Below are 25,371 nucleotides of genomic sequence, written 5' to 3'. Positions count from 1 at the left end.
TGTTATGAACTTATGAGTCACCGTGACTTAGACGGGGCGATCTTTCGGAAAATACCGAATGTTTTTCGTCCGGTAATAAATTCTTGTACTCCACGAATTAGGTTCAGCGGAGCGAGTTTCAGTCGTGTCAATCCTTCCGGTAACCACTCGTCGCATTGATCTTGTTTCTCATGTGAGGTCTGCGATGGAGGATACGACCACAGTGATATTCGAATGTCGCGTGCTCTATATTGTCCCATATATACAGCCAATCTAATATATACATAGCATGCGGTTCAGTGCTATACACATTAAGAAATAACAGTGATATCGGCTGCGTCCCCTGAAGACGATAATGGCTCGAGAAAATGTTCATGGAAGACTTTCAAGGGGCGTCAGTACGAGTGTCAAGTCCCCCAAAAGAAAGGGGGAGGAAAGTAAGAAAAAAAAGAAAAGGAAAAAGAGAGAGAGAGAAATATATATTCAACCAGGGTATGGTACATATAGTGCAAAAGCACACAATTGTGTACCGAATATCTTTAAAAGAGGAATGGAACGCCAGATTATGCAACCGGGAGATATGAAAACGGAGGGGTAGAGTGGTCGTTATCGTAAACCAAGTGGAAATGAAATACATGATTGCGAGATGGTATGTTCGTTTTCGAGCTTCCGGTGAGCTTATTTTAAACGATAGGGTAGCGGCGTGGTCCGCTTGGGGAGAGTGATGGATCTTCGCTGCCGTGAAAGTCCTCGTTTCTCTCTGGCAATTGAGATATTAGCCAGCTATATCGGAAGGCCCAGTCAGGATTAGTACTAACTTAGTTTGTTCCCAGATTTTGGTGTCTTCGTTGAAATGGTGACTAAACGGCAAGTCAGTCAAGGAACCAACAGCGAGGATTTGTGTACGCACCCCTGAAAATCAACAGTAGTCAATGCCTTGGAGCCATATTCTTCCACAAGGAGATCAGTGTACTTGTAGGGTACTTTGACAGGAAAGTCTTCAAAGTAACTATTCCGAAGTGGGAAGATATCGGTCTCCTAGAAAGCGGTAAGTAACCATCTCGTGTTACCCTTGTACCGCGGCCGCTTACGTCAAATCTATGGCCATCCTTGCACATGAGAGCGCCTTGCTGGCCCTTCTTTCTCAATTCGTCATCCTTGCGGACTGCAGTTATATCGATGAAAAGTCCTGAGGAGGTGTCGATCCATCTCGCGTCAATAACGTTCGCTGCATCCTCAGTAGTTCGAACCACATATTGCGGGTTAATTTCGAGAAGGTAGTTTCGCCCGCCGTCCACTCCTGGAAGTTCGAAATGGTGCTCGGTCATGTTGTAATATTCAGCAAGGAAGTGTATTGTCGGCTCGGTTACCTGGACGTCGAGGTCGTTGTCCCATGGGAAGATCTGGGCGCGAATTAGTGTTTGTTAAGTTCACACGTTGCCTGTTTATAAACCATGGCACCGGGCTCCCAACCTTCTGGTTCCACCACCAAGCCAGAAGAGTTCCATGCATTATCCAAGTCTCCGCACCCAGATCCGCCATAGTCGACAGATATGTCTGAATGAGTGCTGCTAAATGTGGTATTGTGTCTTCCTCAGGGAGGGGTTCCTCGGCGAATCTGTGGGATTATCAGATGAGCGTTCACGTCGGAGGACTGGAGACTAGCTCACCGTCCGTCATAGTGATAATGGAAGCTGCGAGGTCAGTCAGCAATTTTTGAACAGATTTCTGTGCAATTCAAGACATACTTAGATTCCACTAATGATGCGTTAGTGCTATGCCAAAAAAGAGATATACGCGTATCCAGGTGGGAAAAAAGCAAGCGCCACGGAAGACTTCATGAATTGTCACTTACTGAAATATTTCTCTCCCGGCTCACCTCCTTTCCCACTGTAATCCTTTAGAAACTTGGCTCTAACACTCATGAAATCGACATCGGAGTCGGCGCTACCCAAAGCCACCAGCGCGAGAAGAAATCCATGGAGATAGAGAAGGAAAGCCGTCGAAAATAGGTGCATTGCGCATGTAAGGATCATGGGCCGTCTGAATCGGTTTTAATACCTGGAGGACAGCATACTCATAGGCGATGTACAGGGATAGTGTGGAACAAATAATTTCAGTCGACGATGGTGTTAGACTGTGATACGGAAAAGGGCGGAATGTAGATGGTCGACAATGACGATTGCGTCGGGGATTGATATCAGGAGTGAGGTAGGAAACGGATATGGATCGCCTGGAGTCTCGAACAGCGTGGTTAAATAGTACGGACTATTACAGAAAGGAGCGCATCAGAAATAAGACTTCTGTAGTGATGATAAGAAGGATGAGACATGCAAAAAGAATCAGGGAATGAAAGTGCCAATTGGCAATGGAGATAGGTAGTCTGGTATCTCAACCTCAATGGGGCGTTGAGAGATTTGGATTAACTCGATGACGAGTAATTTAAAACTTAACGAAACCTAAAGAATATCTACTCGGGTCTTACGTCGCCCATCATGCACCAGTCGCGTGCCCACTTACCACAGAATTCATGGCCCAGTTTCTATTTATTGATGTGGTGACGGTCTCCATAAGAATTCCAATCTCTGCTCTTCCTAGTTCCAACTTCCCAAGTGCCAGCCCTGCCGCGCCTTGGCAGGAGGCAGGGCCAATCGATCCTTCACTGGCGGTTGACCTTGAAATCTGAGACCTTGTTAGGTGAGGTTAATGTGATTGTCATAGCTTATGAACGGGTATCTTAAAGGACTTGTGATAACTTGTTGCTCTTCTCCGTACTCTGTACCCGTTCTACCTCTCTATGCTTGGACCATACCTAGTGTTCTGACCACAGGACAACACAGTAACAATTTACACTATTACAGCCACATCCTCTCTGCTTTTTACTCCTGTTCTTCCCCCACACAATCTGGCGTAACCTCCGGCACAGGCTTACGTATGTTCCTTAGGGGAGTCCAGCAACTGGACATTATGGCTAGAATCGCGCAATATACAGGCCTACTGTTCGTATCATCATACTAGTAATACGCGGCAATTCATTCCAAAATGCAATGTAGAGTGGACTAGTTTCTGTGCGATTCGCGATCCGATTCGATGTTTCGAAGGGGGCCGCGTCATACATGTCCCCTAAATCCATATCTGGTCCGCCTTGGACCAAGTACAGAATCTTGCTAGCATTGTTGATATAGTGCGTTGCATTTCGCGTTATTCGAAGCCGACATTAGCTCTTCTATTTTGTCTTTGATTCTGGGTTCATATTGACTATGTTATGATTTTGGGTTCCTAAGGGGGTACACAAATATTTCATCATCTTGTGCTAAAGAAAAAAAATTGTTCTGCCTGCGCCTGTGGGGCACAAGGCATCACCAGGTCCACAACTAAATTGAAAGGAGAAAAGATCCAGACAATTGAGATTAAGCCACAAAAAAAAGCTTTCTGGTCATCAGAAGAGAACAAAGCCACCGTGGGGGGGGGGCTTTTGTGTCTTTCTGTGGCTGATGCGCCAGTTACACATTACTTGTAGGATTGAATTATCATACAAAGGACGCGCGAATCAAGCCTTTGGCCTGACTCTAGCCTAATTCTAGCCTCCAATAACGTTATCCGTGACAGCTCCAGGCGACATACAAGCCTTGACTGATCCAAAACCTGCTCTGTTCAGCAACGCTCTGAATCGCGTCTTTGTCCTATCTGCGGCTGTGAACGAGACCAACATGCTAAAGTCAGGCATCGCATTTAGCTAGGGCACGTTGCTAATAGACTCTACATTCTGGTCAATAGGCAGAAGCGAGTCCTCTGTCAAAACTTCGCGGAGTTTGGCCAGTACCTGCACGACTTGCTTGTTTGGCCGGTTATCGAGTCTGACCTAAGTAAGAATGCCCTTGCACCCTTGACAGGCTTTTTCCGCGGAGATCATGCTCTTCGATGTGGATTCCCGGATGTAGATCTTTTAGTTACTTTGATGACATTGGGCAAATGTTGCAGGACAAGCTTTTCCCGGAAGCGTGGAAACTCTTTGTCTAAGGTCTCTTCCCTGGGCACCGCCTACATCAATCAGGACAACGTCAGATGGCTGTTGTAGCCGCAATTTTCGTTCAAGTGGGAAGAACTCAAACAAACCGTGGCCCCCCCGGCAAGCAAAAAGCATCATATTTTTGTGAATGGTTCTTGGCAGTCTGGTGCGCTTAGCGAGTGCTTAAAATGTCATGACTCGGGGTGTTCATGAAGAATTGAAAGAAGTCATCATCATTCTCAGTAGGGGGTCTCCAGCCTTTCTCCTTCAATCAGTCAGGCAATCTGGAAAGGATCATCTGGTAATGCGTGCTATGACCATTATCAGAGGTTTCCGGTTCAATCCATGTGACTGCACTTACATGTGCATAACCTCAGCTGACAGAAGAAGTCTCCGACTCCTAGCCTACTGCCAGCGAAACAGTCCAGCGTTAACCTGCTTGGATACATCCTTGGTTGCTAGAAGTCTCATGACACGTGCTGCCAAGTATCAAATATGCCCACCAGGGGCTAAAAAATACTGCTGAATATCACATACGGACTAGAGCAGGTCCAAGCTGATCCACGTTGGAATGGCTGTCATCATCTTTAGATGGTTGTTCAGCGACAGCGTCGAACAGCTTCATGTCAACATCCAAGCGAAAGGTCATTGTTTGGTCGCTCTGGCCTACGTCAGCTTCCTTCCTGAGATACAGGATGCTTAAAATTCATAGACACTAGGAACCCTGAAGAAGTCTCTAATGGTGTTCCGTAAGTAATTCTCAATTCATCACAAGCCTATAGCAATAGTTTGCGTTTCGTGCTCGTCCACTGAGCCTTCCCTGATAGTAGCAGTGATAGACCTAATAGTCTGGATTACTTCACTGACACCCGCTTGCATTTGGAAGAGAAATCAGGTATATGTTTTTTGCCAACACAGTTTCAAAGCAAAATGACAGGCATCTTTTAAAGGCCTCTATAAGAGGTGGGCAATTCTATGACAGGCCCAAATTTCATGAAGTAACTTGGCCATGTCGGGTTGATTTCCAATTCAACTTAAGACTGAACCCAAGTTCCTACTCTTGTCTCCGTATGCCAGCTATCTCTCATGGCACGTCCAACATTCGTAGTATGCAAACCATTTACATTGGATAACCGCTGATAAGGCTACGAGAACCTTTTGGACTACTTAGTCCGAAGTTCTGGTAGTGCACAGATAAGCAGACGCATCGACCCATCTCTGGGAAGCTCCCCGTTCCTAGTGTCATGGCCACATGGAGAAGCTGCACTTCAATAATTGCAGTCGAGTCTCTAACTCCCGCAATAGATAAATAATTCTTTGTGCTCATACTCCGATCACATCCAGAGTTAAGGGGATTCTGTTTCTGCCTGAAGGCCATTCGAAATTGTCGCCGTTGCACATTTATTACGACCGGAAGAGTTTTACTGGCGCACCAATACATTCAAAGACATTGTTAAGCCCCCTAACTTGGGAATGAGTACGTAAGTTACTAGGTATGCCTTGATTTATCACGAATCCTGGGGAGAAGTCGTGCAAGCAGGGATGATCTCATCCATCCATTCAAATTTTGGGGAGTACTTACCAGACACGGTAATCGTATTGATGTGGGCCCGTCTAAACTAGTAAATTCTTGATTGGCCACGGAGAAGGTTTAGATTGAGCGTTGCGGGGATATAAAAGTATTGATTCGTCAGGTTTTGGCATTCTGGCAAGGGTCTTTCTTGCCCTTTTTTCGATGCGTGTTTACGGAGTAGAGAGAACCTTGGGATATGTCCATCTCAATAAGAGAAGGAAGAAGAGCAAGTCTACAACCACATAGGCATAACTGAGAAGGTTCCTGCAAGCAAGTGGACCGATCTTAAATGTCCCTATTTCAATCCCGCTTTTGATACTTTTCAAGAAGCTTATTCTTAATCTCAAGCTCGTTGGATACGGATCCAATTTCCAACCTTCAAAAGTTCCAAGGTCTTGATTGCCTAGGTAATCCCCACTTCTGTGCCAGCCAGGTGCGGCAGCACCAAACCCCAAAGTGAGATGCCGGTCGGAGTGGGCAGGTTACTCGTAACCCAACCCATCCATAACTACCTTACCTTAGTCAAATTAGATTGATGAATCAGAGAAAAGGAGAAGTTGTCAAACTACCTAACTTCTCGGCCTGTGGCTGAAAGTCTCACTCACATGATTGAGGCTTGCTGTCTGTTTGGTCCGTCCATAATGGGCAGGATTTCACCAAGACGACCTACGAACGGGGAGGCCAACCAATTGGGATTTTTCCGTCTTTGTGCGTCGAATTGAACCCAAAAGTTCTTTCTGGGCGCTTGAAACAGAAGCATTCAGGAACATCCGGAGTCTGACTAATTTCTTTTACTCTCTTGAAAACAGATTCAAAATCATATTTCGTCATGCCATTTTTGGCGTAAGGATCAAAGCATTCTTACTGAGTTGAATTGCGTGGTTCGTTTGCGTGCCACGATTGCTTGTCCACTATCAGCACCAATACATTGGTCTAGATATGGGGTTCGGCCTGACTGACCCGAGCTCATCATCAGCGGCCTCTATCATTTCTTGTATCTAGTGGTCTCGTTTCTCGTTCACTACAGTTTCTGGTAGTCTGACCTGAATTCGACCTTCTGATACAACCGTGGTGGTGCATTCAGGGAACAATGTCAGCTAGCTCCGACGTGATGCCCACGGATGGTGGTCATTCACAGCAAACCGCTCCGCCGCAGCAATTGAATCGTTCCTGCGAATCATGCAGAGGCCTCAAAGTGCGTTGTATACCTGACCCAACCACAGCGAACCAATGCCAGCGATGCACAAAGACCGGAAGGGTCTGTATCTTTGTCGCACCCCAAAGGCGGCGGCCACGAAAGCGAACTGATTCCAGAGTTGCTCAATTGGAGAGGGAAATGCGGCAGATGCGTTCACTATTGAAAGACCGTCTACATGCAGACGACAGCAGTGGAGAAAGCGTGGATAGCGACCACGACGAATCGCCGGAACATGATTCGGGCGTCGAATCCAAAGATCACCTATCTTCAATCCCTGAGGCACCCAGCAGTGTCTCAACATCAACCAGGCATACAGACCAGTCGTATGGTGGTGTCCCACTGTCGTCATATCCCACTGTTGTCGAGAGCAGCTCGGTCTCCATTCCCTCCTTCACCCCTGGGTTCAGCGATAACTCCCCTGAAATGCCAATAGGAGATGACGTTATCGACCGGGGCGTGATTCCCTTGGAATACGCCAATGAGCTGGTGGCATTCTTCATCAGAGATTTGATGGCCTTCGCTCCCGTTGTCGTGCTGCCTCCCGAGACTACTGCCTCGCACCTGCGTCATTCTAAGCCTGTACTCTTTCTTTCCATCATTGCCGCTGCCGCTATCGCCGTAGATGCGACCGTCGCAGCCGTTCTTAATCGAGAGCTCGTTCGGCTCTATGCTGAACGATTCTTCATTCAGGGCGAGAAATCCTTAGAATTAGTCCAGGCATTGGTGCTCATGACGGTCTTCTACTATCCGCCCGACTCTCCAATGAAATTGCAGCACTTTCAGTACACGCACATTGCAGCTACCATGGCTTTGGAAATTGGTTTGGCCTCTAAGCGTAGAGTATCTCCAAAAGCAGGCGGGAAGAAAGACAAGCGGAATGCGTATGACGAACAGATGGCAGAACAAGCCAGAGCGATATTGGAGTGTTACCATCTGGCTTCTACGTAAGGATCGAAAAGAGCCCGGCGGAGAGGCAAGCTGCTGATCTTTTGAAACAGTGTCGCAATGAAGACACGTCGACCGAATCTGCTCCTGTTCAACGATTGGATGAGCGAATGTGTCAAACATCTAGAAAAATCGCCAAATGCCATAGATCGACATATGGCCACCTGGTTCGAACTCCAGAGAATAGTTGATGAGGCTATGGCTTCCTTCGGCCTCGATGACACAAGTTCTACCGCGCCGTTGACAGAATCCCGCGTTCAGGCTGTATTGAGGTGGTTTGACAATCGAATGCTGAATTGGAAGAAGAATACACCAGCGGATATGCTCACAGGTACACTTTTCTCCCGGCAATGTCTTGAAAGAAGCTAGCTCACTCTTGCCCCTTTCAGTGCCAATGAGCTTGGAGTACCATTATACCAATCTTGCCGTATATGAACTGGCAATCGGAGAAGGCTACCGAGATCCTGATGCGATTAAACAGGAATATTACACACTTCCAAGGCCGGAAGGTGACCGCCGGAACCAACGCGCCAGTAACCCTCTGAGCGCCATCCGCGTAGATATAACGATCAAGTGGATGCATACAGCTCACGAGATGCTCAATTTCTTCCTCAGTTGCGACAATGAACTCATGCGAAAGCTTCCGAACTTGGCGTACACACGTGTGGGTGTGGCGTTGATGTCTCTTTTGAAGATATACTTCACTGTAATCTCAGGTGGTTTGGGAAAATTTGTGACGCCGGAGTCCGTCAAGGTTGAGATGTACCTGGACGCAATCGCAAGGAGACTCACCGAGGCAAGCGGTGGCCAGAAGTACAAGATCCCCAGCCGATGGTACTATGTTCTGGCCGTCAAATCTCGAAACTGGTATGATCGGTTGCAGCAGCGTCAAGCCCAGCGGGAAAGTAGCTTTGCATCTCAAATGGAGGTGGGCCAATCGATTCAGATGCAAGTGCCAGCCCATACTCTTCAGCACCCCTGTCCGGTGAACCCAAACTGTTCTACAGAGCCACTCGTTGGTGATGCAGGCATTCCACAACGTCCTCCGTATTCCAACATGGGTGGTGCCTATGGAGCTCCAGTGGCCATGAACCATATGTGGCATGTCGACCAAAGTCATGCGCCCACATCTCTCAGCTACCAGTATCCGGAATATCAGCCGCCCATTCTGCAATCTCAGTATGGGTACGTGGCACAGCATCCAAGCTTACCTTCGGAAAGCAACCAAGATCAACCGCCATTACATCGTAGCACGGGGATGGAATTGGACGGCTGGCTTCCAGATGGGAGTATAATTGGCGCACCCACTTTACCTGGCCTTTGAGAATTTGGTCGCATTCTCCCAGTCTGAACTCTGCCATGCAGGGCGTGTCTCGTCAAGTCAAAACGCTCCCTGAGGTCGTTGTCCTGATCGACACCATCCATCCGCACCTCTTGTTAGTTATCTCATTAAAAGACCAGAACTGTTCATATAGTTATATATGACGGGGCCATCACTCCACCGACCATCATAAAGTGAAATCCAGACAATCACTTTTCTGAAAAGAAGAAACGAAGACGAGTGACGCGTAGACAGACTCAGGTAGTCATTGAATAAAGAACCCTATGCCGGCGTAACTTCGGTACGGGAATTTATTCCATCCCAGTTGACCCTCTCGGACCATCGGTGAACTCGGAATCTCCGGTATAGAGCTGTATCCGATTTTAGCATGCCATACAACACCCACCCCTGAATATCTGAGGTAAGGGATCAACAAATCACTGTTGGGACCCATTTCAAACATCGTGGAGCTGCCAGCCGTCATTGGGCCTTGTTGGGGATGAAGCGAAATTAGACCCTTCAGACTTCAGAATAGTGCCGGCTTTGGAGTATAGCGCCCCCTCGCTTAGATTCTTACGGGGCCTGTGGGTGCCATTGAAGAAGTCAGAGCATCCAGATTGGTGGGCTAGTTTCTTCCATACATCTCCAGTGGCCAACCCCGGCATTATATTCGACTCCGAACCAGACGGGACCAGTGAAGGAATAACTATATTAGAGGCTTAGTAATTTGGTATCTCGTTGTATACCCTGCTCTCTTGGCCCGTATCAATTACGGCCAGCAGTGTGAATTAGCATGGCAGGATGAGATAGCAGTCGAAGGCAAATGCAGTGATCTTTTTAGATATGCTTTGATCAATTGATCCATTGATCATTGCAAAAGTTGTATTCTCGTTAACTATCTGATTTATCTTATGACGTGTAATGGCGTAAACTCTTGCTGCCTTTCGCCGCTGTCTGATCACGATGCCAAAGATCTTAACAGTGTAGTCTACATAACCCTCTCGAGAGGTACCAATGTAAGCATCGCACAAATACGCTGTATATTTCACGAAGACATCAAATATGTCTGACCTATCCCGCAAAGAACCCTCTACGCGTGAGTTCCCCATCCTATATCCAAGGACAACCACTGAGCGGTCTCGTCCCCAGAGGCTCTCCTAGACAAAGCCAGACGCCAGAACGATAGCATCAACGAGGCTCTCAATGACCCCGAGCAGAACACGACCGGTGCACAGTTTGACAAGAGCAAATATCCCTCTGAGGCGGTGTTTGATAAGGGTAGCACGACCAAAGTAGCGGTTGATGTTCCTCCTACGGGAAGGATGTGAGTTCACTTCTTGATCTTTCGGCTCTGTTGGTGGGATATTGATTGGGGTATGTGGTTGAGCAGTTGCTGATTGATGCTTTATCAGGGTGGATAAGACAAGGGATCCTGCTGGGGTTAGGTGACTAGCTATTCGGGGTAGTTGGCTTGGTCGCGTGCAACCTTGTTTCGATGTATGACCGGATTCTTGGAATTTGATGTTCTGATAGTTGAACTTCAACGGATAACTGTGTTATATATCAAAGCCCACAGCCATAAAGGTGTGTAGACAACGATCTCCAGCTAGTAGGGATAATGACAGTAGGGTCAACACAGCAGGGAAGCCACAACAGGGAAGCCACAGCATGCATAGTCTGCAGCGATTTGGTAGGGGTTCAGAAGGTCCTCAGCAGTGGCTTCTACCAACTAGCGGCCTTCTGAGAATAATAATCATCTCTTGTACTTGCACGTCAGGCTGCGAAACAATATCTACAATGCTGGTATAGCTTTAACAAATTGCCCTGTTGCTATTGAAGCTGTTTCTGTTGTTGTGCCGAAAGTAAATGTGCCGAACCAGCTGGTCGGGGTATTGTTCGGACAATTCTCACGTATATATCGACTCAGCCTTCAGGCTATTCCTCGGCGGATGCAGTTTTCATGAAGAAAGAATCTCAGAGGAACTCTGGGGAGACATGATGGCGGAGGAGTACCTTAATCTGCACGAAGCGATTGTCTGCCTCTGAGAAGTCGCTGGCAACATTTCCATGGGGAGACCAAACACTTACACGAAAGAGCATCCTACTGTTGTACCATCATCATCATTTTATCAACACTAGATGGTCCTTGCTTGTCTTGTAACTGGCACACAGTTAGGAAGAGTGGCTTAGTCTTATGCCTCGTTTTGACTTGCTAATTGCATTTCACTTTATATTGCCACCACTTCATTGTTCCCACATGTTGTTTCTCTAAAGGTTTTCAAGATTCAAGTACTATATTAGCTGGATGCTTAATAACCTCAGGTGTGGCCATTTTGGGCTGCTTGCAAAATGTGTCATCGTTGAATGGAGTAATCTAGTCAGTACTAATGTGATAAGTGTCCACATCCTTTCAACCCTATCTCAGTGTAGCATATAACCTATGCCGGCTTCGACTAATCCCGTGCGGCTATCCATGACAATATACGTCAAATAGTAGGTAATTTAACTCTGAATGTTCTTTGGCTTCCGTTGTTCGATGATCGCCGTTTCGGCTGCGGTGTTTGACTCATCTTTCTCGAATGATGCAACTAATGCAAAGAAATCTGCTGGAGGAATCTGCCGAAGTCTGCGTCCATTTTTCTGACAGAACTTGTATCGTACTACTTCCGCAATCTCAAAGTTAAAGTTTTTGGCCTCAGGCGTTTTCACCCTTTGATATGCACTCTTTGCGTTACTAACCCTGGTGTGAACCACCCTTCTGGCCGTGGTATATGCCATTGACTGGCTGCTCGCTGTTTCCTTAGTGTCTATATATCTTTGATCCAGTTTGCTGCATTGTTGGCCGGATTGTTACCTTGATTTTCTCTCGCCCTTATTCTCGCGCATATTCCCTTTCCTTCCCCTTCCTTTTCTCTCCAGCTTCGCCATTTCTCATAGGCCATTTTTGTTTCTGGGCCCTTTGAGACTCAAGGAGGGACGAATGCGAGCATGCCCCCTTCATTTCGAATACAGCCAAGAGTGTCCCGTATAGGCATGCATCTTCCAGGGTACATGGTACTCTACTCTTATATGCCCCAAGCATACTCGTGATTGCCTCTGCTAAGAGGCATACTTTCTGTTAGAGTCCATATTTACACTTGAGACATTGGATAACCATGATATCAGAAAGAGTACACTAAATCCTGTGAGCTTTTAACTCTTTTCTCATGGAGCATAAAGTCTTCTACAATAAGACTTTTCATCTGGACAGAATGGCTTTGTCATAGTTATATTACCTCCTTTTAAGTCGCCCAGGTCGAAGTGGCGCAGCTAATAAAATGGCAATTAATGTAATATACTTCATGCCTGGGTGCCTGAGCATGATCTGAATATGGTTATTATAAGACACCTATTTGAAGCTATACATTACCCCGTAATGTCTTTATTAACCTACATTCATAAGGTATGTGAGGGGAGGTTTTAGGGCATGAGTAAAGCATAATAACCATAGTGAACTTCACCTTTATAAATCATTAATTAAGTAGATATCTCAACAGAACCAACACCCTGTAATACGATTGAGGCATAGCATTTACTAACTTTCCTATCCATAGATTGTATTCTTCTTCCTCAGTCTTGCTCACAAATTAAGATCAGGTAATATAGTCCCCCAGTCCGATAAGCATGACTTATACTGATTTCAACAGTATGAATTCTGCCGGTCCATATATAATTGGAGTCTATTTAGTGCTTGATTTTCAAGGGCATTGAGGGCTTTGGGATTGACACGTGATTCGACTCTCCAATGAGCACTCCAATTGCCACATTCGGATGACCCCATAACGGAACCACTACCCCCTGGTCGCAGTCGGTCTCTCAACACAATTCCGCAATCGTTCGTCTCCACAACAGAACAGCAGGGAGAGGAGTATGAGTGTGCGATCTTGATTTCCTCCCTCCCTTGTTGTTGCTGCCTAACCCGCCATTTTCGCTTTTAGGTCAGAGCTTCTGTTATTGAGACCTCCCGCCCCCTCAATATCTTAGGTCTCGTGGCCTTGAACCTCCCTCCCTGTTCACGCGACATTTTCGACCTCCAATGATTGTCATCACTGAATGCTCCTCTTTCACGGATGGGTAATACTGCGTGGTTCGAGTTGGAATACACAGGAGGCTTCACCTTCGGCGAGTCTAGGAAACCGGCGAGCCCGCTTTGGCACGAAATATCCATGAAGAATGACCTCACCCTCAAGCACCCCCATTGACCATTCTGTCGACTCTTCCGCTGACCCTTTGCGATCTGGTTCTCAAGCTGCGCGGGATACACAGCCATCGGCTACACCTACTCTTTCGAATATTGATCAGACGGACAACAGAGGGAATGGAGAGGTGGAAGTGAAGACGCCGCAAGGGACGAAGCCTGGGGTGAACCCAACCCTGGGAGATAACAAAGCGAATGCGGATGTGGCAGATGAGTTAGATGACTTTGGACTTCCGATCCCAGTCCGCTCCAAGGCTCCATGTCAGTTAGAAGACGAACGGCCCGAGGAGGACGAAAGGTTCCACGATGTTAAAGAGACGAGGTTACCGTCGCCTAAGAGTGAGACTATCCCCTCAGAGAACGATAAGCGCGCCGCTTCCCACGATGTTTCCTCTGAGAACGACAAGCAAAGCACTCCCCCACCGGCCTACTCTAGTTTAGATATCCAAGATTCTGTCCATCAGTCATCCTCGACACACAAGAGGCATTCAAGCCTCAAGCCGTCGGAATGGTCGCACCAGCGACTGAGCGAAAACAAAGCAGTCGATTCGGAAAGCGATGATGAAAGCGACGGCGAATGGAAAGACATGCCCGCCCTAGGCGAATTCGACGTCTACGACGATTATGGGCGATTGATTGCTCGTGGCGCCAAAGAAGAGGGCGACGACGCAGTTTATCAGGGCCTGGGTGGCGCTGGAAAGGGATATACTCGAGTACAACTCGACGAAGACGCGCAGTCCGCGACAAGTTTGGATCAGGACACCAGCTATCTCTTCAAGGAAACTGCCGGCAACTCTGTAGGAGTAGAAGGAGAAGAGCTGCGCGACCCGCTCAGTCAACTACAGGCTACAAAAGATCTTCTGACCGAGAGTCAAAGGATCGCTTATGTCGGAGTGACGCGGCTGGTGATCTACCAGATGACCCAGGACTTGGAAAAGCTACCAACGACTAAGGCTTCTCGCAAGGCGAAACAGAAAGCGGCCGACGCCATGAGGAAATGGGGTCAGACTGTCATGGGAAGGATTTATACTCACATGGAGATTGATCCTGCGGAGCAAATCATGATTGAACAATTGGCTGAGCACGGCGTTCAGCCTGCGGATCTTGTTCGACCATTGATGCAAAATGCTCGGGTCAAAAATCCAATGGCGGAGGAGCTGGACTCTCCACAGGCATCCATGTCTTCGAGTGCGTCTCGCGGCTTGAAGGGGAACAGCCGGGCAAGCTTTTCCACCGAATCTGAGCTTACTTCCGAATCAACTCCCCCTCCACCTTACGAAACACACGGAGATGACGACTTACCGGAAGTGCGGACCCCGTCACAGATGCCTACTTCAGCAAAGATTGACATTGACCTTCGTTGGACGGTCCTCTGCGACCTATTTCTCGTTCTTATCTCGGATTCGGTGTACGATGCCCGATCCCGATCTTTGCTGGAAAGGGTCGGCCAGTCTATGGAAGTGTCCTGGTTGCAAATTGCCCGCTTTGAGAAGCGTGTCATTGATGCTCTCGAGATGCAAGAAGCCGCGGAGAAAGAGACTTGGGATGAGTCTGAACACATGGAGAAGCGCAGGAAGATGGCGCTGAAGCGGAAATATATGGTCATGGGTCTGGCCACTGTTGGAGGGGGTTTGATCATCGGGCTCTCCGCTGGTTTGCTGGCCCCGGTCATCGGCGCTGGTCTTGCAGCGGGCTTCACAACCGTTGGGATTTCTGGGACTAGCGCTTTCTTAGGGGGAGCCGGTGGCACAGCCTTGATCGCTTCTGGCGCTACCTTGACAGGAAGTACTATCGGCCTAAGGGCTTCACACAGACGCACTGGGGCAGTTCAGACTTTTGAGTATCGTCCTCTCCACAACAACAAGAGGGTCAACTTGATTGTTGCGATTTCAGGCTGGATGACTGGCAAAGTCGATGATGTCCGCTTGCCATTCAGTACAGTTGATCCTATTATGGGCGACATTTATTCAGTCCTATGGGAGCCGGAGATGCTCCAAAGTATGGGTGCCACCATCAACATTCTAGCAACAGAGGTAAGCGTCTCCTGACTCGGTGTGGCTTTTGCTGTGATGGAGCTGACACTATTACCTATAGGCCTTGACTCAGGGTCTGCAACAGGTTTTAGGAAGCACTGTCCTTATGGCTTTAATGGCATCCCTGCAGCTACCTCTTGTTCTCACTAAGTTGTCATACTTGATCGATAATCCTTGGAATGTCTCCCTAGCTCGAGCCAACGCGGCAGGGCTGATTTTGGCAGACTCGTTGATGGATCATAACTTGGGCAAGAGACCTGTCACTCTACTAGGTTTCTCGCTTGGGGCTAGAGTCATTTTCTCGTGTCTGAAAGAGCTCGCAGATAAGGGCGCTAGCGGCCTGGTCCAAAATGTCTACCTCTTCGGGGCTCCACTCGTGGCAAACAAGGACGAATTCATCAAGGCACGCAGCGTTGTCTCTGGCCGCTTTGTGAACGGGTACTCTTCCAATGACTGGATTCTGGGATACCTCTTCCGGGCCACAAGCGGCGGTATTATGCGTGTGGCTGGTATTGCTCCGGTAGAAGGGATTCCTGGCCTGGAGAACCATGATGTCACTAACCTAGTCAATGGCCACATGGACTATCGTGCCGCTATTCCACGGCTACTCAAGGAAGTCGGGTGGGAGGTTCTCAGCGAGGAGTTTGCTGAAATCGAAGACCCAGACCCGGAGAATCATGGCGAGCGGCAACGAGAGTTGATCCGCGAAATTGATGAGGCTCGTAAAGCCGCAGAAGCTCAACCTGAGAAAAAGCGGTTTGGACTGTTCAAGCGTGGCAAGTTAGCTGAGAAAAAGGGATGGGAAACATATGACGTGAAACGCAATGACTCGTTTCCGCGTGAATCCACTGACAGCAACGGAACCGGAGCCGTCCTTTTCGATATCGATGCGATCAGGGCAGAACTCGCCTCAGAGATGATTGAGGTCAAGCAGCTCGAGTCTACGCTCCCACCCATGAAGCTAGATCTCAATTCACCGTCAACTCAATCACCAGCTGCTGCTACACCGTCAGAGCATAGAGCTCCTAAGGATGGACGCGCTACCCCATCCGTTCCTCAGACACCCGATGAAAATTCCAGGGGCCACTCGGCCTCTCAAAAGACGCAATCTCCACCACCCCGCCAGGAGCAGATCCATATGGCTTTTGATACTTCCTACGATAACCCTCCGCAACGTTCTCATTCTTCTTTTGAACCAGCTTCTTATGATTTATGTCCGACGAGACCAGCTTTACGATCATCTGTGACGATGCCCACTAGTGTCGGTGCCAGCGCGCTTGGCGCTATGGCTCTGGAGCCCAATGCCTGGGCTGACCACGACTTCGGCCACGGCGAAGAGGGTGAGATCTCGATGACCTTCGAGTGATTTATCACTTGGTTTTGTGCGGGATTATATAGTACTCCTGCGAATGTGTATAGAGCTTCCCTCACTTGTTCCACTTCCATCAGCTCCTCTACATAACGACTGATGTAATAACGAGTGAATGCCGTGTGATCATTCTATTCTGGTTTTTTACATTTGCTGCCTCCTTATGTCTGTTACTTATTTCAGCCTCCTTACTTTCAAAGACTTGATATAGACTTTGTTCAAAGACATCGCCTGTATCAAAAACTGTCAGGCCACTCATATTACTTGCTGGAAGTTAGCGTATAACACCGTGGGTTAGTCTACGATCTGTTACTTTGTATATTTAGAACTAAACAAGTGATCAGCATGTTTTCACATCACCATTAGGCTTGGATTCGGACCGCTCCGGCAGCTTGCTCTTGAGTTGAAGTATACTGTGAATTGTGCTCATATTCTAGTTGCTTCCCCTCGATCGCCAAGGGATCAGGCAAAGTGGAGAAAGCTCTGTGATAACAGATTGTAAGCGTGTCACGACATGGACGCGTTCCGCTTTGGTTCCCAAATTCAATACAACGGTCGGATTATCTGCCTTCCTCTCTCTATTGCTGAAGATTCTTTATCCCAAATACAAAGTGACTGGAAGCTGAGCAATAATTTGATCCGTTCAGAAAATCACTCTTTTTAATTGGAGAACCTCCGCGGGGTTCATGCAACGGGTAGCACCAACGCGCTGGACGCAATAACCGTCGCTGTATACCTGTCTTTACATTGACGTGGACAGCCTTGCTGCTGTTGAGGCGCAGGTGGCCTTTACGACTGGCTGTATTTGTCTTCTAGCTCCTATTGCGCAATTCCGACCTGACTATCAACATGGTCACTCCTACATCTAAACCGAATTCGAGCTTCTCGAAGGTATATCTGACCAAGAATAATTACGCAGGGCGATCTCTTCACCCAAATGCTAAGCGCCCTGGAAAGGGAGTTGAGGAATCAGCGAAGGAAGAAAGCACCCAGGTTGTTGAGAGTTTCGAGGTGGATGGGGATAAGCAGATAGTGGACAATGAGGACATAACCGCTGAACCCGCCAGTTCTCCGGTCAGTTCTCTTGAGGACCACGAGAATGAGATTTTGCCTGGTTTTGAGTACTTTGACAGCGCAGTAGGTGAAAGGAGGAGGCCACAGCGCGGGAGGAAAGACTTACGCGGCTCAGAGTCTCCTACGTTGAGACGCAAGAGGAATGCCGATGAAATGGCCCACACAGCTCAGGCCGATGCCGAGAAGGAAGACTACGTATTTGGCTGGTCACAAAGCCAGAAGAAGCGCAAACAGGGTTACGCTGGAAAGAAAAGCGATGGCTCTTTGTGGAAGGCGCAAGGCTCTACGACCGCTCCCTCCCAGTCGAAATCATCGCCTTCCTCCAGTGCTTCAGAGTCAAAAACGGGTAGTAGCTCACAGAAAACCAAAACTAGGTCCAGAAAGGAAGCTGTTGACAGGGCTCCAAGCTTTATGGTCCCCCCGGATATCGACGACCTTCTGCCTTCATCGTCTGGAAATCGCACGAAGCCCGAGTTTATTGCCTCTGCTTCCATTCCTAACGATACGATATCTAGCTCCTCTGGATTCGCATCATCCGCACAAATATCTCACTTCTTTGATTCCGACGACGACTGTTCAAGTGGCACGTCTCTCAGTTCAGTGCCAGAAAACTTGCTGGAAGAATTCTCGCAGATGGAGGATGTCTTTCTCTCTGACATGGACGACTCGGAAAATACGGAGTTGAAACAATCGTTGTGTCCCTGGTGCAAGAAGGCTGTCGATTCAGATGCTCTGAGGAAGTTTCGGGCGCAACCAAAACAGCGGATTCGCGAGCAACAGCAATTCTGCGAGTCGCATCAAAAGGAGACGGCGGAGAAAGAATGGAAAGAGAGAGGCTATCCAGACATTGATTGGGATACTTTCGATGAGCGCATCAAGTGTCATTTCGACGATCTGGAGAGTATCTTGGTACCTGAAGGCAACTCATACTACAGGAATGTTCTTGATACTATGTTGAAATCAGGAAAGGCAAAGAACTTCCGCCTAACACTCGCTGGAGACGCCCTAGAGACGATCTGTTGCGGTTATTACGGGACTCGAGGGGCCAACAAGATGTACAGTCACCTACTTTCCCTCCTCACCTTCAAACGCTGTCCAATTATTAACCCACTCTCTTGACAGGTTACAAGCTCTTACGGCGCGTTTCTCTCGCAAACTCCGCCGTTTGGCAGCTGAGGACCACATCGTCAAGACAGCTGGACCTGTGATCTATGCCCAGGCAGTCCTCGTACCTGAATTGGCCGTCAGGCTTGTCAAAGAAGATATGGGAGTGGATGTTGACTCGGCACGACAAATCCTACGAGAGAGCATTGAGATTGGCGAAAAGCTGAACTTCGCCCCGAACGATGTGGTCCCGATCCCGGCTGAATCGGAGAATGCTGATGATATTATTGTCTAAAGGCGTAATACCCAAACAATATCGATCTTCTCATATCACATACTTATTAGCGACTGTATATTAATGGATTTTTTGGCTCGATACCATTGTTGCTCTTGCTTGTTGTTTGTGACGAATGGCATATCGAATGGTATCCGCGTGGGAGAGAGCGGCTCATGTTGCGATGTATTCTTAATGTGATTCTCGGCTGGATGGAACATACGGACGGGCCCATTTGACGGCTTGACGATATTACATGAGCCAAAGAAATGGTGTCACTTTGACGCCTTTTGTTATCATCTGTCCTTGTTTAGGAAGGTCTGTTTGTTTAGGAAGGTCGATAAGGCTCTCCAAATCCACTAAGAGTACGGAGTACTCCGTAGAAGCATTTCGGACCCACAATTACATGTTGATAGCTCCAGTGGAGAGGTATCCACCTTTGATTTGTAACTCCTCTCTTCCCCTCATCTTAGAAGGATCGACTCATGCTTCTACCCAACTGCCATGGCACCTACCTAAACTAGTAGTGCTGTATGTCGAACACATTCTGATTCCTACAGCTACTGTGTTTGAACTTTTGAGCTCTCAATCACAAGATGAGGGAGAAAGCCATGGCTCCCTCAGAGACTACTCCGCTCCTTGTCGTGAATGTCGCTCCGCAGCGATATCGATACCCCCATCATGCCTTGCGACGGGCATGCAGTTTCTCCTTGATCCTGATTCTTTTCATCGGTTTGATTCTGTTCTTAATTCCGTTTCCTATCCTGCCCCGCGAGCACGGCTCTCTCTGGTCGTATCTCCCTGGTGCCAGCCCGTTCCCATACCCGTCATGGCCCAACAGCCCCGGCCTCACGTATGAGCAGCTGCAGGCTGTTCTTCAGAGCACACCGTCAGCCGCGAAAGCTCGTGAATGGAGCAGTTATTACACGGCAGGTCCGCACCTAGCAGGCAAAAACCTCAGTCAAGCCCTCTGGACCCGTGAGAAGTGGCAAGATTTCGGTGTAATGGACACGGAAATCGTCGCTTATGATGTCTACCTCAACTATCCTGTAGATCATCGTTTGGCTCTGCTGAAGAAGGACGGGGATAAAACCGATGTCACCTTTGAGGCTTCACTTGAAGAGGACGTCCTTAAAGAGGATCACACGAGCGGCCTTCCCGATCGCGTGCCTACTTTCCACGGTTACTCTGCCAGCGGAAACGTTACCGCTCCTTTCGTCTATGTCAATTTTGGGACGTACGATGATTATCAGGACCTAGTCGATGCCAATGTCAGTTTGGCGGGCAAAATTGCTATTGCAAAGTATGGTCGCATCTTTCGTGGGCTGAAAGTGAAGCGGGCACAGGAGTTGGGTATGGTCGGCGTGATATTGTATGATGATCCCCAGGAAGATGGAGATATCACGGAGGACAATGGTTACAAGCCGTACCCTGAGGGACCTGCTCGGAACCCCAGCGCCGTACAGAGAGGAAGTGCGCAATTTCTAAGTATGTCTTCTTTCACCTTCGGTCCTCAAGCCTTGACGGATACTGACCATTCTGCGGTAAGGCATCGCTCCCGGTGATCCTACGACTCCCGGTTATCCGTCGAAGCCCGGCTGCGAAAGACAAGATCCCCATAACTCAATCCCGTCTATTCCTTCCCTACCCATCTCTTATCAGGAAGTGCTCCCTTTCCTAAGAGCGCTCAATGGACATGGTCCGAAGGCATCTGAGTTCAACAAACGGTGGCAAGGTGGGAAGCTCGGATCGAAGGGTGTAGAATATAACATTGGGCCTTCTCCAGATGATGTTGTCATCAATTTGTACAATGAACAGGAGTATATCACCACTCCGCTATGGAATGTCATCGGTACCATCAAGGGCGCTATTCCGGATGAAGTCGTGATCCTGGGCAATCATCGTGACGCCTGGATTGCTGGTGGAGCTGGGGATCCGAACAGTGGATCCGCCGTGCTCAACGAAGTCATTCGCAGTTTCGGTGAGGCTCTGAAGGCAGGATGGAAGCCACTGCGCACTATTGTCTTTGCTAGCTGGGATGGCGAAGAGTACGGATTGCTTGGGTCTACTGAGTGGGTTGAGGAGATGCTTCCGTGGTTGTCGAAGACTACGGTTGCTTACCTTAATGTTGATGTCGCCGCGGCTGGGACCAACTTGCGCCCCACGGCTAGTCCGCTTCTCTACAATGTCATCTACGAAGTGACTGGATTGGTCCAGTCTCCCAACCAGACACTGGAAGGCCAGACAGTGCGGGATACCTGGGATGGCCAAATTGATACCATGGGAAGTGGTAGCGACTTTACTGCGTTCCAAGATTTTGCAGGCATCCCCAGTTACGATCTGGGGTTCAGCCATGGTCCCAAGGACCCTGTATATCACTATCACTCGAACTATGATAGTTTCGACTGGATGGATCGATTCGGTGACCCTGGTTGGCTGTACCACGAAGCATGCACTAAGATTTGGGCTCTGGCTGCGGCTAAATTGGTGGAGACTCCTGTGCTTGCCTTTAACGCTACGGACTATGCTGTGGGCCTTAGCACATACTTGGATCAAATTCGGCCGGCGGCGGAGCAGCTACCTGGTCATTCATCCTTCAACCTTGAGCCACTTGACAAAGCAATCGCACGGCTTCAGAAAGTCGCTGCGAAATTCGACGCCGAAGCCGCAGAGCTGACCTCACAGCTGGACGAGAATCTTCCATGGTGGCTCTGGTGGAAGAAGGTGAGACTGTACTTCTTGATCCGGGGGGTCAATGACAAGTACAAGGCCTTTGAGCGCAAGTTCCTGTACCAGCCTGGCTTGGACGGGAGAAATTGGTACAAGCACGTAGTGTTTGCGCCTGGTATCTGGACTGGATACGCTGGCGCGACATATCCTGGATTGGTGGAAAGTCTGGATGCAGGAGATCTGAAAAATGCAAAGGTTAGTCATTTTCACTTTTCGTACTTTTTGCACCATCTTGCTTGTTCGTCTTTGCTAACGCTATGATGTACAGAAATGGCGTGATATTATCCGTGAGCGAATCGAGGATGCCACGGACCTGCTGCAATGAGTTTTGGAATTTCGGTTGCTCAACTTCGTATAGAGACTGTGGCACTTTTTTTCACGTTTACAGGCAGGTCGACCGATCTAAAAAGTTGTACACAACGTCTGTGGCCACTGAACTGAAGTTCCGCTGCGGGTTTCAGCCTTGGACAAACCTATCCGCCAAGGATTCATATATGCGGTACGGAGTATATGATTTTGTTGATTTCTATAAAATGTTTGGCCATATCTTATCCGAGAATTGTGTTGAATAACCCCTAAATTCATGCCTATGCTGCTTTTGTATCCAAAGCCCATGTACACAGTATATGCGACATAAGCACAGACCGGGAAAGGTTCGCATGTGTGACTCCGCGAAATCCACAGCAGGACCTATCATAGAGTTCCGATCGACAGAAGAAGAGTAACTGAGTCATAATCGGGGAGCAACTGACCTGGTGCATGCATTTGTAGGTGCAGTGCAGTTAAAAGCGGTCAAACTCCGAATCACCGATGGGATTTATCATTATTATTCTTCGTTATCAACCGCTACTCCTCCGTTGTCTACTCCATACTCCGTATGTTGTGGGGATCCGATGCATCCATCCATCAGCGGTGCAGCGGGCCAGGCCGACAAGCAATCTGTCCTTCAAAAGCAAAATTGATCTCATTCGACTCTGATTTTTGTAGGATCCGCATCCCCCCACTCGTGATGCTGACAAAGGTAAAAAGGTGAGGCCTTCGACAATAATCGATCCGAACTAGAAACTCAAAACAGTGCAGTGCACAGGCTCGACCGTTGTTTTTCTCCATCTCCAGTTCTGTTTCTTTGAATCTCTTCTCTTGTGCTTGACTGGTTTGGTACTTCAATCGATAGACCCCGGGTTACTTCTTTTCCATGACTTTGACGAAAGGCTCGCTTTCCCTCGGTTACTTGCCTCTTGTCGATCTGTACAATAGCTGATAGTCCTGCTTGCTAGGCTGTTGACTGGATCTCTATCACAGCTTCCAGATGCACGAGAAATCTCCCAGACTGCCAGTGCGGCAGCTACTGATTCTATGTAAGTATTGTCAATAGAGAATAAATTTGTATCTGCAAATTGACCTCTTGAACCAGCAATATGTAGATTTGCGGAGCCAGGTACGTCCAAGTTCACTTCCGAGTGCAACATTGGGATACAAACCAGCGAACTTCGGACTTCAGCCTATACTGAACTCTTTCCCCGTGCTGAACAGTTGTTTTCACTTCCGCATTACCATATCTCGTATGCAAACAGCTCGCCTGATGACTCTCGGCAACCCAGCTAACCACCGTTCACCCGCAGCCCGAAATGATCGAGGACATTGGCGTCCCAAAAAATGAAATTGCGAAATGGGTCGGAATCAGCTCGGCCGCGTCATCCAGCTGCCAGGCTGTCATGGCTGTAACCTGGGGAACAATCTCGGACACCGTCGGTCGCAAGCCCATCATCCTGTGCGGCTTGACCTTCACCATGATTTTCTCGCTCATGTTCGGCCTGTCAAAGTCTCTGGCGATGCTAATCGCTTCTCGTGCGCTGCTGGGTCTTATGAACGGGAACGTCGGGATCATCCGCACCATGGTGGCGGAGATGGTTCCAGAGAAGGAGTTGCAGCCGCGTGCATTCAGCATTATGCCACTGGTTTGGACTATAGGGAGTATCTTTGGGCCGGCCTTTGGCGGTTCCCTGGCGCGCCCGGCAGTGAAGCATCCGGAGACTTTCGGGAATTGGAAGCTTTTCAAGGCCTATCCGTTTCTGTTGCCTAATCTGGCGTCGGCTTTTCTGTTCGTTATTGGAATTACGACGGGGTGGCTCTTTTTGCATGTAAGTGTGATTCAAGCTACAGGAAGTTAGTGAGTCTATGCGCTAATGGCGGACAGGAAACTCTGGCAGCCAAAAAGCATCACCGCGATGTAGGCTTGCGGCTGGGTCAAATGTTGACAGGTTCCTGCAGCTCTCGCAGAAAGAATACGTCCAACTCCGAGACGCAGGAGGATGATGAAAGGACTGCGCTGCTGGGAAAGCACCGGTCCACAAAGAGCACGACTGCTACACGACCGAGCTGGAAGGACGTCTTTTCGCCGCAATCCACATTGGTTCTTCTCGTCTATGCCATGATGGCGATGCATAACATGGCGTTTGACTCCCTGCTTCCAGTTTTCCTGCATATGCCGATCCAGAGATTGGACGGGAATCCCGAAGTGCGGTTGCCGTTCAAATTCATCGGCGGGTTCGGTGTTGGTAAGTATCTCTCACACACTCTCTCTTTTTCTCAAGCCTCTGTCTTGACAATTTCTGCACAGACTCCCAAACAATTGGTATATACTACACCTTGATCGGTATCATTGGCATGTTCGTTCAGTTCTTCATCTTCCCAGTAGCGGCCAAGCGATTTGGTGTCCTCAACTGCACCAAAGCCACTGCCATCGCCTCCCCTGTCCTCTACCTCATGACACCCTTCACTGCACTCGTACCGGCATCGATCCGGAGTTTTGTTGTGTTCATGCTCATGCTCAGCAAGCTGATATGCAGTATCTTCAGCTTTCCCTGCTGCACCATCCTCCTGACTAACTCCGCAGCCAGTCTCAGCGTGTTGGGGACTCTGAATGGGGTCGCCACGAGTGTCAATGCACTCGGAAGAGCAGCGGGACCTGCACTTATCGGTGCGGCATTTTCCTATGGCGTTAACAAGGGCTACGTCATCCTCCCTTGGTGGCTTCTGGCTTTCTTTGCTGCCTTGAGTGCGGTTCCTGTCTTTTGGGTAGATGAAACAGAGGCTGCGGAGGATTGAACTATTGACGTCTCACTGCACCTTTGTCATCTTCACTCCGACAACATATCAATCGCACGGACGACTCGACCTGAATGAGTAATGACCTCCCAGCGAATTCGTTGCGAGAAGTTAGAACAGCATTAGACCACTTTCACATCCGGGTTCCGCCATTCATCAGGCGTTCACTTGCAATTACGATATCAAGATTCATGGTTTGTTACGATTTGTGTTTTAAAAGCTTGTGGGCGATGATTGCACGCATGTATTTGATCTATGTCATCTATCAAATGGGACTAGGGGTACTCCGTACGCCCGTCTTATCTCCTGTCCACAAGGGTGGCCTGACCCTAGCTAGAAGCTCGACTCCATTCCGATTAGTAATATGGCCACCCGCTCGGCACGATCCACATCCGTACTCCGTACTGTTCCCCACCA

General features: G+C 48.5%; 6 protein-coding genes across 6 annotated transcripts; 5 read left to right on the top strand and 1 right to left on the bottom strand.

The window, feature by feature from the left end:
• Positions 1-27: 27 nt before the first annotated feature.
• On the bottom strand, positions 28-2,409 carry AFUA_1G03790 (uncharacterized protein). The gene is made up of 8 exons (XM_077803809.1): positions 1,835-2,409; positions 1,728-1,737; positions 1,650-1,673; positions 1,453-1,597; positions 1,071-1,382; positions 890-1,017; positions 798-839; positions 28-739 (listed from the first exon to the last, which is right to left on the bottom strand). Exons 1-8 carry the CDS (start codon positions 2,013-2,015, stop codon positions 658-660), a joined length of 924 nt encoding a protein of 307 aa, XP_077659980.1. The 5' UTR covers positions 2,016-2,409; the 3' UTR covers positions 28-657.
• Positions 2,410-6,275: 3,866 nt separating this feature from the next.
• On the top strand, positions 6,276-9,167 carry AFUA_1G03775 (uncharacterized protein). The gene is made up of 3 exons (XM_745034.2): positions 6,276-7,703; positions 7,758-8,035; positions 8,094-9,167. The coding sequence occupies exons 1-3, from the start codon at positions 6,652-6,654 to the stop codon at positions 9,026-9,028; spliced, it is 2,265 nt and encodes a 754-aa protein (XP_750127.2). The 5' UTR covers positions 6,276-6,651; the 3' UTR covers positions 9,029-9,167.
• Positions 9,168-12,919: 3,752 nt separating this feature from the next.
• On the top strand, positions 12,920-17,088 carry AFUA_1G03760 (TMCO4 family protein). The gene is made up of 3 exons (XM_745033.2): positions 12,920-12,940; positions 13,003-15,295; positions 15,357-17,088. The coding sequence occupies exons 2-3, from the start codon at positions 13,238-13,240 to the stop codon at positions 16,659-16,661; spliced, it is 3,363 nt and encodes a 1,120-aa protein (XP_750126.1). The 5' UTR covers positions 12,920-12,940; positions 13,003-13,237; the 3' UTR covers positions 16,662-17,088.
• On the top strand, positions 16,941-19,413 carry AFUA_1G03750 (RTC4 family protein). The gene is made up of 3 exons (XM_745032.2): positions 16,941-16,957; positions 17,009-18,793; positions 18,861-19,413. Exons 2-3 carry the CDS (start codon positions 17,514-17,516, stop codon positions 19,135-19,137), a joined length of 1,557 nt encoding a protein of 518 aa, XP_750125.1. The 5' UTR covers positions 16,941-16,957; positions 17,009-17,513; the 3' UTR covers positions 19,138-19,413.
• Positions 19,414-19,712: 299 nt separating this feature from the next.
• AFUA_1G03740 (M28 family metallopeptidase) lies at positions 19,713-22,171 on the top strand (the record flags this gene model as incomplete). The annotated part of the gene is made up of 3 exons (XM_745031.2): positions 19,713-20,604; positions 20,666-22,041; positions 22,115-22,171. 3 exons carry the CDS (start codon positions 19,713-19,715, stop codon positions 22,169-22,171), a joined length of 2,325 nt encoding a protein of 774 aa, XP_750124.2.
• A 1,303-nt stretch (positions 22,172-23,474) lies between these two features.
• On the top strand, positions 23,475-24,954 carry AFUA_1G03730 (MFS transporter; the record flags this gene model as incomplete). Its single annotated transcript, XM_745030.1, has 3 exons — positions 23,475-23,987; positions 24,044-24,404; positions 24,467-24,954. 3 exons carry the CDS (start codon positions 23,475-23,477, stop codon positions 24,952-24,954), a joined length of 1,362 nt encoding a protein of 453 aa, XP_750123.1.
• Positions 24,955-25,371: the final 417 nt, after the last annotated feature.

The sequence above is a fragment of the Aspergillus fumigatus genome, chromosome 1 (genome assembly GCF_000002655.1).
Source record: "Aspergillus fumigatus Af293 chromosome 1, whole genome shotgun sequence".
Classification (NCBI taxonomy): domain Eukaryota; kingdom Fungi; phylum Ascomycota; class Eurotiomycetes; order Eurotiales; family Aspergillaceae; genus Aspergillus; species Aspergillus fumigatus.
The sequence above is the reverse complement of the archived record's forward strand: the minus strand, read 5'-3'. Positions and strand labels throughout refer to the sequence as shown.

Excerpts from the sequence above, each read along its gene's own strand:
- AFUA_1G03790 (XM_077803809.1), bottom strand. The coding sequence starts at position 2,015 with ATGATCCTTACATGCGCAATGCACCTATTTTCGACGGCTTTCCTTCTC. Across the intron at positions 1,018-1,070 it reads AGGATGGCCATAGATTTGAC|GAGACCGATATCTTCCCACT; the intron begins GTAAGCGGCCGC and ends ACCGCTTTCTAG. Across the intron at positions 840-889 it reads ACTACTGTTGATTTTCAGGG|TCACCATTTCAACGAAGACA; the intron begins GTGCGTACACAA and ends CTTGCCGTTTAG.
- AFUA_1G03775 (XM_745034.2), top strand. The coding sequence starts at position 6,652 with ATGTCAGCTAGCTCCGACGTGATGCCCACGGATGGTGGTCATTCACAG. Across the intron at positions 7,704-7,757 it reads TGTTACCATCTGGCTTCTAC|TGTCGCAATGAAGACACGTC; the intron begins GTAAGGATCGAA and ends CTTTTGAAACAG. Across the intron at positions 8,036-8,093 it reads ACCAGCGGATATGCTCACAG|TGCCAATGAGCTTGGAGTAC; the intron begins GTACACTTTTCT and ends TGCCCCTTTCAG.
- AFUA_1G03760 (XM_745033.2), top strand. The coding sequence starts at position 13,238 with ATGACCTCACCCTCAAGCACCCCCATTGACCATTCTGTCGACTCTTCC. Across the intron at positions 15,296-15,356 it reads TCAACATTCTAGCAACAGAG|GCCTTGACTCAGGGTCTGCA; the intron begins GTAAGCGTCTCC and ends TATTACCTATAG.
- AFUA_1G03750 (XM_745032.2), top strand. The coding sequence starts at position 17,514 with ATGGTCACTCCTACATCTAAACCGAATTCGAGCTTCTCGAAGGTATAT. Across the intron at positions 18,794-18,860 it reads ACTCGAGGGGCCAACAAGAT|GTTACAAGCTCTTACGGCGC; the intron begins GTACAGTCACCT and ends CTCTCTTGACAG.